Source organism: Xenopus tropicalis, chromosome 3, assembly GCF_000004195.4.
Source record: "Xenopus tropicalis strain Nigerian chromosome 3, UCB_Xtro_10.0, whole genome shotgun sequence".
NCBI classification, from domain to species: Eukaryota; Metazoa; Chordata; class Amphibia; order Anura; family Pipidae; genus Xenopus; species Xenopus tropicalis.
In genome coordinates, this window is record NC_030679.2 from 141,820,718 (window position 1) to 141,835,746 (window position 15,029).

At 47.5% G+C, this 15,029-nt stretch overlaps 1 protein-coding gene across 1 annotated transcript in view; it reads left to right on the plus strand.

Moving 5' to 3' along the window:
- Positions 1-8,220: 8,220 nt before the first annotated feature.
- The window catches only part of LOC100492966 (A.superbus venom factor 1), a 49,490-nt gene continuing 42,681 nt past the window's right edge, over positions 8,221-15,029 (plus strand). The window contains exons 1-4 of the mRNA XM_002940053.4: positions 8,221-8,329; positions 8,951-9,143; positions 9,394-9,556; positions 9,634-9,704. Coding sequence (XP_002940099.3) covers positions 8,265-8,329; positions 8,951-9,143; positions 9,394-9,556; positions 9,634-9,704 — 492 coding nt within the window. The 5' untranslated portion in view covers positions 8,221-8,264. The remainder of the gene's footprint in view (positions 8,330-8,950; positions 9,144-9,393; positions 9,557-9,633; positions 9,705-15,029) is intronic.

Below are 15,029 nucleotides of genomic sequence, written 5' to 3' on the forward strand. Positions count from 1 at the left end.
ATAATACAGTGACCCAGCATTATATGACACAGAGGCCCCAGCATTTTATTATACAGTGACCCAACATTATATGACACAGAGGCTCCAGCATTTTATTATACAGTGACCCAGCAATTTATGACACAGAGGCCCCAGCATTTTATAATACAGTGACACACCATTATATGACACAGGGGCCCCAGCATTTTATTATACAGTGACTCAGCATTATATGACACAGAGGCCCCAGCATTTTATAATACAGTGACCCAGCATTATATGACACAGAGGCCCCAGCATTTTATAATACAGTGACCCAACATTATATGACACAGAGGCTCCAGCATTTTATTATACAGTGACCCAGCAATTTATGACACAGAGGCCCCAGCATTTTATAATACAGTGACACACCATTATAGGACACAGGGGCCCCAGCATTTTATTATACAGTGACCCAGCATTATATGACACAGAGGCCCCAGCATTTTATAATACAGTGACCCAGCATTTTATGACACAGGGGCCCCAGCATTTTATATTACAGTGACCCAGCATTATATGACACAGAGGCCCCAGCATTTTATTACACAGTGACCCAGCATTATATGATACAGGGGCCCCCGCATATTATAATACAGTGACCCAGCATTATATGACACAGGGGCCCCAGCATTTTATAATACAGTGACCCAGCATTATATGACACGGGGCCCCAGCATTTTATTATACAGTGACCCAACATTATAGGACACAGAGGCTCCAGCATTTTATTATACAGTGACCCAGCATTATATGACACAGGGGCCCCAGCATTTTATAATACAGTGACCCAGCATTATATGACACAGAGGCCCCAGCATTTTATAATACAGTGACCCAGCATTATATGACACAGAGGCCCCAGCATTTTATTATACAGTGACCCAACATTATATGACACAGAGGCTCCAGCATTTTATTATACAGTGACCCAGCAATTTATGACACAGAGGCCCCAGCATTTTATAATACTGTGACACACCATTATATGACACAGGGGCCCCAGCATTTTATTATACAGTGACTCAGCATTATATGACACAGAGGCCCCAGCATTTTATAATACAGTGACCCAGCATTATATGACACAGGGGCCCCAGCATTTTATTATACAGTGACCCAGCATTATATGACACAGGGGCCCCAGCATTTTATTTTACAGTGACCCAGCATTAAATCAGGCCCGGACTGGCAATCTGTGGGTTCAGGCAAATGCCAGAGGGGCTGCTGTAAAGTGCCATAGACACTCACTATTTATTGGGCTGCTGGGGGGGCTGTTTGGGCCTCTGTGTACTGAAAATCAGGCCCGGACTGGCAATCTTTGGGTTCAGGCAAATGCCAGAGGGGCTGCTGTAAGGTGCCATAGACACTCACTATTTATTGGGCTGTTGGGGGCCTGTTTGGGCCTCTGGGTACTGAAAATCAGGCCCGGACTGGCAATCTGTGGGTTCAGGCAAATGCCAGAGGGGCTGCTGTAAGGTGCCATAGACACTCACTATTTATTGGGCCTATGGGAGGGCTGTTTGGGCCTCTGGGTACTGAAAATCAGGCCCAGACTGGCAATCTGTGGGTTCAGGCAAATGCCAGAGGGGCTGCTGTAAGGTGCCATAGACACTCACTATTTATTGGGCCTATGGGGGGGGCTGTTTGGGCCTCTGGGTACTGAAAATCAGGCCCGGACTGGCAATCTGTGGGTTCAGGCAAATGCCAGAGGGGCTGCTGTAAGGTGCCATAGACACTCACTATTTATTGGGCCTATGGGGGGGCTGTTTGGGCCTCTGTGTACTGAAAATCAGGCCCAGACTGGCAATCTGTGGGTTCAGGCAAATGCCAGAGGGGCTGCTGTAAGGTGCCATAGACACTCACTATTTATTGGGCCTATGGGGGGCTGTTTGGGCCTCTGTGTACTGAAAATCAGGCCCAGACTGGCAATCTGTGGGTTCAGGCAAATGCCAGAGGGGCTGCTGTAAGGTGCCATAGACAGTCACTATTTATTGGGCCTATGGGGGGCTGTTTGGGCCTCTGGGTACTGAAAATACCACAGAGACCCAAACTGAGAATTGCCCCTGCTAAATCACTCGTCGCTCAAACTTCATGCAACTTTAGATGCAACGGGCTTTCATACCGGTAACAATAGAAGTTGCCAGTGAAAAGCCCTTTCATAGTGGTAACTCTACCGCTATTGCGGGCAAGTAACTCGCTCCGTGGGTTCTTACTCTTAAATCCCCTTATCAAAGGAGCCAGCAGGGCAGAGAGGGGCAGAGATTGGATCAGCTCCTAATGTCTTTGCATGTCTATATTCCTGGGGGGATTGTAAGCTCTTTTGGGCAGGGCTCTCTTCACCTCTTGTATCGGTTATTGGTTGCTTTATATGTTACTCTGTATGCCCAATGTATGTAACCCACTTATTGTACAGCGCTGCGGGATATGTTGGCGCTTTATAAATAAATGTTAATAATAATAATAATAATGGTTTCATTCTCAGATGAGCCGGGGCTCTCATTTGGAATTCAATCTCAGTCTCTTCTCTCGTCCTTTTATTTAATTCTCTAATTTGATGTATTTTGTTCAAAAAAATAGACTTTAGCTTGAAACAGACTGCAGGGTCCCCTTGCCCCTCTCCCCCTTGTACTAAATACACAGGAGAATGAGGGATTTCTCTGGAAGTCTGATCTCGGCTTATCTCTGTTTATCCAATTCCCAGGTAAACACTGGGCAATATTCCCAGCACTGACCCTTCCCGTGAATCCCAACCTGCTGCCAGAAACAGCACTTCCGGTAATTCCGTAACTCCCGGGTCACCGGTCAACTGTACAGATTTGGGCCAATAAAATATTGCTAAGAAATAGTCAAAAATAGAAACCATTGTAGATAGTGATGAGCCAAATTTTGCGCCAGGTTTGTATTTGCTGCAAAATTCTGCATTTCACCATTGGGAATTTTTTTGGGGGGGAAACTGCCACAAAAATTTGATGGGATAAAAATTTGTCTAGTGAGGAAAAAGTTACAGTCACGGCAAAAAAAAGTTGTGTCCAAAAGTTGCGTGGTAGCCACATTTTACTAACCGGGACAGATTGGCTTATCACTAATTGTAGATGGTAAGCTCTATGGGAGAGTGACCTCGTTACTTCTGTGTCCTGTGTTTCTTCCCTACATTTCACTATATGTTCCTATATGAGTTTACTAATCCATAGTGGGCATGCCTGTAACTCTTTCCCATAATGATCCTTATCTACAATCATCACAAACCCCACCCACCTAATAATACCTCCCACATTTCAAAGAGTCTCCACTTCAGGGTGGTCTAGGCCATGCCACCAGTCAAGGTGCCCACCTACGGGTGGGCGATATCGAGAGAATCCAGGCTAATTTGATCGTTTGGCCCTGGGGCCAAACAATCTAATTATAACGACAGGTATAGGCAAAGTCAGTCCAGGGACTGCATCAACGAGCCGATGCGGTCCCCGATACGACTAGATTTTTTAAGCTGCCCAATTGATATCTGCCCAATTTCAGGCCAGATATTGGGCAGGCCAGTCGGTAGTGCCTATACACGGGCCGATTAGCTGCCGAATCGGACCAAGGGACTGATATTGGCAGCTACAATCGGCCTGTGTATGGGGACCTTTACACACTCCATTAGGGTAAGAACCCATGGAGCGAGTTACTCGCCGGTGGAAAGCCCTTTTCATCACTTCGTTTTCCAAAGTCACACAAAGTTGCCTGCAGAAGGAAACTTCATGCGACTTCAGATTACTGAAGCAATGCAAAGGGCTTTCCACCAGCAACTGCTATTGAAGATCTATTGTGGGCAAGAAACTCGCTCGGTGGTTTCTTACCCTATAAGATACTCATATTAACCATAAATCAGTCGTAATGTCTGGCTAGACCAGCAACATAAAGAACTTTACACTCAACTTCTCATGGTGGTCCATCATGAGAGGCTGACAGTAATTTTTATTAAATGGAAGACTATCTTGAGATAAAAAGCACAATAGATAAGGGTCTGTCCTTATTTGTCTTAGTGACCTTGGTGCTGGGAGCTGAAGTGAATTGTTTCCTTGCCAATGTTGCTCTTCTTCTGAGTTCTTCAGTCAGGCGACCAGGTGAGGAAAGCATCTCCAGATGAAATATATATACATATCCAGTGAAGGAGGGCAGCAGTGTGTTTTGTTGTATGGGGAAGAGCAAAAGAGGAGCTTGTACAAGGCTATTCTGCCATAGGCGTCAGACTCCAGCCACCATTTCTCCAACACTATAATACTCTTCTGTGCGTACTCATTGAAGACACAGTAAAGCCCATTTACCCATGGTAACCAATCACATTGTTACATTCATTGTTTTATCTGCAGCTGGATAATAAAAGCCAATCCATCACTGATTGGTTGCTATGAGCTGCTGCCCATGTGTAAATTTGCCCAGTGTTGATAAATAAGCCCCAGTACATCCTCACTGTTAGTCATATGCAGGGTCGGACTGGGCCGCCGGGACACTGGGAAAAATCCCGGTGGGCCCCAGCTCTAGTGAGCCCCAGCGGCTCAGACCCGACCCTTGCCAGTGCTTCCCCTCCCGAAAACTCCTCCTCCGACGCGAGGGGGGTTAGGGGGGCCCCTGGGGGGGCGGGTTAGGGGACGCACCTGGCTGGGGGCACCTGCAGGGCCCCTGGGACAGGAGCCCTGGTGGGCCCTTCACCCCCCAGTCTGACCCTGGTCATATGTAGAATATATCTATTCTAACTCTTGAGCGTTACGGGGCACAGTCCCCCACCCATCAATTTCCCATCCACCCATTAGCCAATCTAGTTACATTTGCCACATCTTTTTGCTGTAATTTCTCTTTGCTCTCCAACATCCACTATAAATCATTTACTTCTGTTGGTTCCATTGGGATCAGCCCAACTGCAGCCCTTGGCCACTGAACTTTTCAGGTCCCTTACCCCTTTAGTCCATTTCTGCCAAACACAAAAAAACAAATATTAAAGGACATGAAAACCTCAATTAAGATAAGAAGCCAACTTCTACTGAAGCTAAAGGTGTCCAAGATTTCTCTTAAGCCACCAGCACTAAATTTCCCACAATTCAGCATTTTCCCAGTTAGACCCAGACCAAGGCAATAGCAGACCAACACAACATTTATTGCCCATACACCTTCAGATCTGCTCGCTTGTTCTCCTGATATCCCCACCTACGGGGCCAAACGATCGAATTATAATGGCGGGTATAGGCAAAGTCGGTCCGGGGACCGCATCAACGAGCCGATGTGGTCCCCAATCCGACTAGATTTTTTAACCTGCCTGACTGATATCTGGCCGATTTCAGGCCAGATATCGGTCAGGCAGGCCCGTCGGTAGTGCCCATACACGGGCTGATTAGCTGCTGAATCAGTCTAAGGGACCCATATCGGCAGCTAGAATCGGCCCGTGTATGGGGACCTTTACGTCACTATTCCTTCCACATGACAGTGGATAAACAAAGGTTTAATCCCACCCCCTACCTCCATTTATTTTCTCTTGTTAATGTCATTGTCTACCCCTCCCCCCTTCTTTGTTCCTAATAAAGCTTCTTCTCCTTCCTTGAAGCTCTAGATCAGGTTGAATGGGTATGTGTGCTTCACCCATTGCTTGGGGTGTAATAATGTTATCCTGGCCAATAAACTGGTGCAATCAACTGATTCCAAATTACCAAGATGGCGCAGAATGTACTTCCTGTCTGGCTGCCTCATGCAATATTTGAACTGAGAGAAAGACATCTGCTTTGAGGCCACTGGGAGCAACATCCAAGGGGTTGGGGAGCAACATGTTGCCCCCGAGGCACTGGCTTGGGATCACTTCCCAGTGGAAGTTGCTCCCAGTGGCCTCAAAGCAAGTGCTTTGGAGGCAGAGACCATGTGTACAGCCAAACAGGACATGTAGTCTGCAGTCCACATTGGGCTACCCAATAACCAATAACAGCCCTTATTTGGTACCCCCTAGGAACTTTTTCATGCTTGCTTTGCTCCCCAATTTTTTTATATTTAAATGTTGCTCACAACTGAAAAAAAGAGGTTGAGGACCCCTGCCTTAAGAGGGCTCATTTACATCCACAGACATAAACACAGTCACCAAGTTGTTTAGAGGACATCAGTTTAGTTCATCCCTAAGGATGTCTCAGACCTCCACAGATCACAAGACCTTATCCTGCCTCATCTTCACTCAAAAGCATTTGATACAGAAGACAATTTGGTTTCTCTGGATGTTCTCAGATGTCCCAAGATCTACTTGAGTAGAGCGAGACAATTCTGTCTCAGATCAAATTCTGTCTCAGGATGTCTCAGACCTCCACAGATCACAAGACCTTATCCTGCCTCATCTTCACTCAAAAGCATCTGATACAGAAGACAATTTGGTTTCTCTGGATGTTCTCAGATGTCCCAAGATCTACTTGAGTAGAGCGAGAGAATTCTGCCTCAGACCAAATTCTGTCTCAGGATGTCTCAGACCTCCACAGATTTCAAGACCTTATCCTGCCTCATGTTCATTCAAAAGCATCTGATACAGAAGAAAATTTGGTTTCTCTGGATGTTCTCAGATTTCCCAAGATCTACTTGGGTAGAGCGAGAGAATTCTGTCTCTGACCAAATTCTGTCTCAGGATGTCTCAGACCTCCACAGATCGCAAGACCTTATCCTGCCTCATGTTCATTCAAAAGCATCTGAAACAGAAGGAAATTTGGTTTCTCTGGATGTTCTCAGATGTCCCAAGATCTACTTGGGTAGAGCAAGAGAATTCTGTCTCAGGATGTCTCAGACCTCCACAGATCTCAAGACCTTATCCTGCCTCATCTTCATTCAAAAGCATCTGATATAGAAGAAAATTTGGTTTCTCTGAATGTTCTCAGATGTCCCAAGATCTACTTGGGTAGAGCGAGAGAATTCTGTCTCAGACCAAATTCTGTCTCAGGATGTCTCAGACCTCCACAGATTGCAAGATCTTATCCTGCCTCATCTTCACTCAAAAGCTTCTAATACAGAAGAAAATTTGGTTTCTCTGGATGTTCTCAGACGTCCCAAGAGCTACTTGGGTAGAGCGAGGGAATTCTGTCTCAGACCAAATTCTGTCTCAGGATGTCTCAGACCTCCACAGATTGCAAGACCTTATCCTGCCTCATCTTCACTCAAAAGCATCTGATACAGAAGACAATTTGGTTTCTCTGGATGTTCTGAGATGTCCCAAGATCTACTTGGGTAGAGCAAGAGAATTCTGTCTCAGGATGTCTCAGACCTCCACAGATCGCAAGACCTTATCCTGCCTCATCTTCACTCAAAAGCATCTGATACAGAAGAAAATTTGGTTTCTCTGGATGTTCTGAGATGTCCCAAGATCTACTTGGGTAGAGCAAGAGAATTCTGTCTCAGACCAAATTCTGTCTCAGGATGTCTCAGACCTCCACAGATTGCAAGACCTTATCCTGCCTCATCTTCACTCAAAAGCATCTGATACAGAAGACAATTTTGTTTCTCTGGATGTTCTCAGATGTTCCAAGATCTACTTGGGTAAAGCAAGAGAATTCTGATATTCCAGGGCTCTTGTCATCTATGTACCCAAGAGACGGGGCTGTGATGTCACATCAACGGGCTATGACGTGGTGATCATGATTGGCTGATCGCCGCATCAATGTCAGAGAATCCTGCCCGGTTTTCCTAATTTGGGAGGTTTTGACCCAGACATCCCTTCCGAAAACCAGGCTGTCTAGGTCAAAACCGGACACATGGCAACCCTAGCTGGAGCCCACCAAGTTTCTTCCTGGACCTCCGCTGGCCTATTCCAACCCTGCAACCACCAGTAATATATTAGACTTCACCAGCATTTTGGTAAATAAAATATAGAGATGAGCATTTACATTTTGCAGTTTGAATATACATATAACAAATGAGCCTTACTGTGATTTTATTAACTGCCCCCAATAACAAAGGCCAGATTGTGTTCAAATATTTCTAGTCTGGGCTTGTTGACTTGGTCTCTGGATGCAGCTTTTTTTTAATCCATGTTTTTATTTGCACTCCACTCTGGGTGCCTGTGTACCTATAGCCTGAAGGACACACACTTGCACCTTGCCTGTGTTTCATTTTTGTTTTTCATTGCATTTACTGGAATAAGGGAGTTTGGAAATCCCTGTGGCCCCTCCCTGTCACTGATAGGGCTGTTTGCTGAAGGTTCATTTAAATCCCCCCTCCAGCCCCTGTCTGCACATTCTCCAGTCTGCAGCATGGGGTGCGGACTTCTCTCCCTGTCTCTCCTGCTCCTGGTCTCTGGGTCCTACGCCCAACCGCAGTGAGTACTGACCCCCCAAATATTCCTGCCCTATGAGCTACAGCATTAGGCTGGGAATTCTCTGGGAACTGGCTAGGACTCTCCATATACAACTTGTATATGTAATAGAGGATGACAGAACCATCTGGCCACTAGGTAGCGCTGTCTCATTGACATTTCGGAATTATGTTGATATGTCCCCTGCAGAGGAAGGAGCTGCCACATTGGTTGCTTCAAGTGAAGGTGGCCATACATGGGCAGATTTAAGCCACCAATTTGAGTCCTTTAGACTGATTCAGCAGCTTATCTGCCCAAGTATGGGACCCCCCAACGTGCCACCCCAATCGATATCTGGCTAAAAACTGGTTAGGTGTCAATTGGGCAGGGTTGATTTTCCTATTGGATCGGGGACCACATTGGCACATTGATATGGTCCTCTGTCTGACTGACATTATAATTCAATCTAGCCCTAGGGTCTGATAGCCCAATATCGCCCACCCAAGGTCACCAAACAAGCACATTTTATGTATGGCCGCCTTGAGCCAATCTATGCGTTGATGAGATGGCCATTAGATGGTGCTATTTAGTCAAACCAATGACATAAAAGTGCCCTAATGTGGGGCTGGGACTCTTCTCTTACAGATGCTCGCTTATCACACCCAATTTGCTGCGGGCGGAGAGTGAGGAGACCATCATTATAGACGCCCAAGGGCAAAATGCTGCTTTTGAAGCTGAGATCATCATCCAGGAATTCCCTCAGAAGAAACTCAATTTAGTCAGTGCCAAAGTCGCCCTGAATAGTAACAATGGCTTCCTCGGAACGGCCACAGTAAAGGTGAGGTGGGATCTTGAACAAGTTAAAGCTCATTGCTCAGCGTGTTGAGTCTAGGACTTGGCTGCTCACCAAGCAAATGGGGGTAGAATGCTTTTGGGACAGAACTGGACTGGGCTATGGTTTGGACCCAATGCATTGGGTGCATTGGTGCTCGCCACAACTTGCAAGAATACACAGACGAGGGTAACTTTTTCAAATACGCTTGCTCTTGCAATTCCTTCCTGACGCCAAGATTGTGTTCTTCCATCAGATTCCCTCTGCGGATGTACCCAAAGATACAAAGAATAAGCAGTATGTGTATGTCAGCCTGAAATCCAATGTGTGTGTCCTGGAGAAAGTCGTCATGCTGTCGTACCACAGCGGCTACATCTTCCTCCAGACTGACAAGACTATCTACACCCCAGGATCTACAGGTACAGACACTGGGGGTCATTTTCTCTTATCGGCTCTGTCCACCCCTCCCTTACTTACTCCATTTATAACTCCACAGTTTTGTATCGGATTTACTCCATGAACTACAAGATGCAGCCAATTTCCAAAACGCTCATCATCGAATTTGTGGTAAGTCAGGGGTTTCCATTTGATATTTTTTTGCTTCCTAATGCTCCTAGTTTTGCACGTGGATAAGGTAAGGCCAGCAGAGTTTAGGGCAAACAAAGCAAAATTCCAGAAGAAATATAAACTAGTTATGAGATACATAGACTTAATTGTTGATTATTTAGTACAGTAGAACCCCCAATTTACCTCTAAAATCTGGGAAAACATAAAACCAGGGAAATGCATTATATATTGGTGGGACAACAAAAAAACTTGAGGGTATGTAAAATTGAGGTTTCACTGTATCTTACATGATTATGGACTTGCCCAAATATTGTTCAGGCAGTGGTTCTAAAACTGAGGGGTTCTCCCCCAACCAGGGGCACCTAGAATGATGGCTAATGGGCCCAGTTTGAAGGACAGTTAAGGTGAGATTTGAGGAGAAGGTCTAGTTTACCCTTGTTATTCGTGGAAGCTCAGCATGAAGGTCAATTAGTCAAACAACGGGGGTGACAGTGTACTAAATATTTGTAAACCTGCAGCTAAATCAATGTTGGGGGGGGGGGAATTCCTTCTTGACTCCAAAATGGCAATGGGACCAGTCCCTGGGTCAACTTGTACTAAGAGCTATCTCCCATACCCCTGTATTCCCTCACTTGTACTGAGAGCTATCTCCCCTACCCCTGTATTCCCTCACTTGTACTGAGAGCTATCCCCCCTACCCCTGTATTCCCTCACTTGTACTGAGAGCTATCTCCCCTACCCCTGTATTCCCTCACTTGTACTGAGAGCTATCTCCCCTACCCCTGTATTCCCTCACTTGTACTGAGAGCTATCTCCATACCCCTGTATTCCCTCACTTGTACTGAGAGCTATCTCCCCTACCCCTGTATTCCCTCACTTGTACTGAGAGCTATCTCCCCTACCCCTGTATTCCCTCACTTGTACTGAGAGCTATCCCCCCTACCCCTGTATTCCCTCACTTGTACTGAAAGCTATCCCCCTACCCCTGTATTCCCTCACTTGTACTGAGAGCTATCCCCCCTACCCCTGTATTCCCTCACTTGTACTGAGAGCTATCTCCCCTACCCCTGTATTCCCTCACTTGTACTGAGAGCTATCCCCCCTACCCCTGTATTCCCTCACTTGTACTGAGAGCTATCTCCCCTACCCCTGTATTCCCTCACTTGTACTGAGAGCTATCCCCCTACCCCTGTATTCCCTCACTTGTACTGAGAGCTATCTCCCATACCCCTGTATTCCCTCACTTGTACTGAGAGCTATCTCCCATACCCCTGTATTCCCTCACTTGTACTGAGAGCTATCCCCCCTACCCCTGTATTCCCTCACTTGTACTGAGAGCTATCTCCCATACCCCTGTATTCCCTCACTTGTACTGAGAGCTATCTCCCATACCCCTGTATTCCCTCACTTGTACTGAGAGCTATCTCCCATACCCCTGTATTCCCTCACTTGTACTGAGAGCTATCCCCCCTACCCCTGTATTCCCTCACTTGTACTGAGAGCTATCCCCCCTACCCCTGTATTCCCTCACTTGTACTGAGAGCTATCTCCCCTACCCCTGTATTCCCTCACTTGTACTGAGAGCTATCTCCCATACCCCTGTATTCCCTCACTTGTACTGAGAGCTATCTCCCCTACCCCTGTATTCCCTCACTTGTACTGAGAGCTATCCCCCCTACCCCTGTATTCCCTCACTTGTACTGAGAGCTATCTCCCCTACCCCTGTATTCCCTCACTTGTACTGAGAGCTATCTCCCCTACCCCTGTATTCCCTCACTTGTACTGAGAGCTATCCCCCCTACCCCTGTATTCCCTCACTTGTACTGAGAGCTATCCCCCCTACCCCTGTATTCCCTCACTTGTACTGAGAGCTATCCCCCCTACCCCTGTATTCCCTCACTTGTACTGAGAGCTATCTCCCATACCCCTGTATTCCCTCACTTGTACTGAGAGCTATCTCCCCTACCCCTGTATTCCCTCACTTGTACTGAGAGCTATCTCCCATACCCCTGTATTCCCTCACTTGTACTGAGAGCTATCCCCCCTACCCCTGTATTCCCTCACTTGTACTGAGAGCTATCCCCCCTACCCCTGTATTCCCTCACTTGTACTGAGAGCTATCTCCCCTACCCCTGTATTCCCTCACTTGTACTGAGAGCTATCTCCCATACCCCTGTATTCCCTCACTTGTACTGAGAGCTATCTCCCCTACCCCTGTATTCCCTCACTTGTACTGAGAGCTATCCCCCCTACCCCTGTATTCCCTCACTTGTACTGAGAGCTATCTCCCCTACCCCTGTATTCCCTCACTTGTACTGAGAGCTATCTCCCCATACCCCTGTATTCCCTCACTTGTACTGAGAGCTATCCCCCATACCCCTGTATTCCCTCACTTGTACTGAGAGCTATCTCCCCATACCCCTGTATTCCCTCACTTGTACTGAGAGCTATCCCCCCTACCCCTGTATTCCCTCACTTGTACTGAGAGCTATCTCCCCTACCCCTGTATTCCCTCACTTGTACTGAGAGCTATCTCCCCATACCCCTGTATTCCCTCACTTGTACTGAGAGCTATCTCCCATACCCCTGTATTCCCTCACTTGTACTGAGAGCTATCCCCCCTACCCCTGTATTCCCTCACTTGTACTGAGAGCTATCTCCCCTACCCCTGTATTCCCTCACTTGTACTGAGAGCTATCTCCCCATACCCCTGTATTCCCTCACTTGTACTGAGAGCTATCTCCCATACCCCTGTATTCCCTCACTTGTACTGAGAGCTATCTCCCCTACCCCTGTATTCCCTCACTTGTACTGAGAGCTATCTCCCCTACCCCTGTATTCCCTCACTTGTACTGAGAGCTATCTCCCCTACCCCTGTATTCCCTCACTTGTACTGAGAGCTATCTCCCCATACCCCTGTATTCCCTCACTTGTACTGAGAGCTATCCCCCCTACCCCTGTATTCCCTCACTTGTACTGAGAGCTATCTCCCCTACCCCTGTATTCCCTCACTTGTACTGAGAGCTATCTCCCCATACCCCTGTATTCCCTCACTTGTACTGAGAGCTATCTCCCATACCCCTGTATTCCCTCACTTGTACTGAGAGCTATCCCCCCTACCCCTGTATTCCCTCACTTGTACTGAGAGCTATCCCCCCTACCCCTGTATTCCCTCACTTGTACTGAGAGCTATCTCCCCTACCCCTGTATTCCCTCACTTGTACTGAGAGCTATCTCCCATACCCCTGTATTCCCTCACTTGTACTGAGAGCTATCCCCCCTACCCCTGTATTCCCTCACTTGTACTGAGAGCTATCTCCCCTACCCCTGTATTCCCTCACTTGTACTGAGAGCTATCTCCCCTACCCCTGTATTCCCTCACTTGTACTGAGAGCTATCCCCCCTACCCCTGTATTCCCTCACTTGTACTGAGAGCTATCCCCCCTACCCCTGTATTCCCTCACTTGTACTGAGAGCTATCTCCCATACCCCTGTATTCCCTCACTTGTACTGAGAGCTATCCCCCCTACCCCTTTATTCCCTCACTTGTACTGAGAGCTATCCCCCCTACCCCTGTATTCCCTCACTTGTACTGAGAGCTATCCCCCCTACCCCTGTATTCCCTCACTTGTACTGAGAGCTATCTCCCATACCCCTGTATTCCCTCACTTGTACTGAGAGCTATCTCCCCTACCCCTGTATTCCCTCACTTGTACTGAGAGCTATCTCCCATACCCCTGTATTCCCTCACTTGTACTGAGAGCTATCTCCCCTACCCCTGTATTCCCTCACTTGTACTAAGAGCTATCTCCCATAACCCTGTATTCCCTCACTTGTACTGAGAGCTATCTCCCCTACCCCTGTATTCCCTCACTTGTACTGAGAGCTATCTCCCCTACCCCTGTATTCCCTCACTTGTACTGAGAGCTATCTCCCCTACCCCTGTATTCCCTCACTTGTACTGAGAGCTATCCCCCCTACCCCTGTATTCCCTCACTTGTACTGAGAGCTATCTCCCCTACCCCTGTATTCCCTCACTTGTACTGAGAGCTATCTCCCCTACCCCTGTATTCCCTCACTTGTACTGAGAGCTATCCCCCCTACCCCTGTATTCCCTCACTTGTACTGAGAGCTATCTCCCCTACCCCTGTATTCCCTCACTTGTACTGAGAGCTATCTCCCCTACCCCTGTATTCCCTCACTTGTACTGAGAGCTATCTCCCATACCCCTGTATTCCCTCACTTGTACTGAGAGCTATCCCCCCTACCCCTGTATTCCCTCACTTGTACTGAGAGCTATCTCCCCTACCCCTGTATTCCCTCACTTGTACTGAGAGCTATCTCCCCTACCCCTGTATTCCCTCACTTGTACTGAGAGCTATCCCCCCTACCCCTGTATTCCCTCACTTGTACTGAGAGCTATCCCCCCTACCCCTGTATTCCCTCACTTGTACTGAGAGCTATCTCCCCTACCCCTGTATTCCCTCACTTGTACTGAGAGCTATCCCCCCTACCCCTGTATTCCCTCACTTGTACTGAGAGCTATCTCCCCTACCCCTGTATTCCCTCACTTGTACTGAGAGCTATCTCCCCTACCCCTGTATTCCCTCACTTGTACTGAGAGCTATCTCCCATACCCCTGTATTCCCTCACTTGTACTGAGAGCTATCCCCCCTACCCCTGTATTCCCTCACTTGTACTGAGAGCTATCTCCCCTACCCCTGTATTCCCTCACTTGTACTGAGAGCTATCTCCCCTACCCCTGTATTCCCTCACTTGTACTGAGAGCTATCCCCCCTACCCCTGTATTCCCTCACTTGTACTGAGAGCTATCCCCCCTACCCCTGTATTCCCTCACTTGTACTGAGAGCTATCCCCCCTACCCCTGTATTCCCTCACTTGTACTGAGAGCTATCCCCCCTACCCCTGTATTCCCTCACTTGTACTGAGAGCTATCTCCCATACCCCTGTATTCCCTCACTTGTACTGAGAGCTATCCCCCCTACCCCTTTATTCCCTCACTTGTACTGAGAGCTATCCCCCCTACCCCTGTATTCCCTCACTTGTACTGAGAGCTATCCCCCCTACCCCTGTATTCCCTCACTTGTACTGAGAGCTATCTCCCATACCCCTGTATTCCCTCACTTGTACTGAGAGCTATCTCCCCTACCCCTGTATTCCCTCACTTGTACTGAGAGCTATCTCCCATACCCCTGTATTCCCTCACTTGTACTGAGAGCTATCTCCCCTACCCCTGTATTCCCTCACTTGTACTAAGAGCTATCTCCCATAACCCTGTATTCCCTCACTTGTACTGAGAGCTAT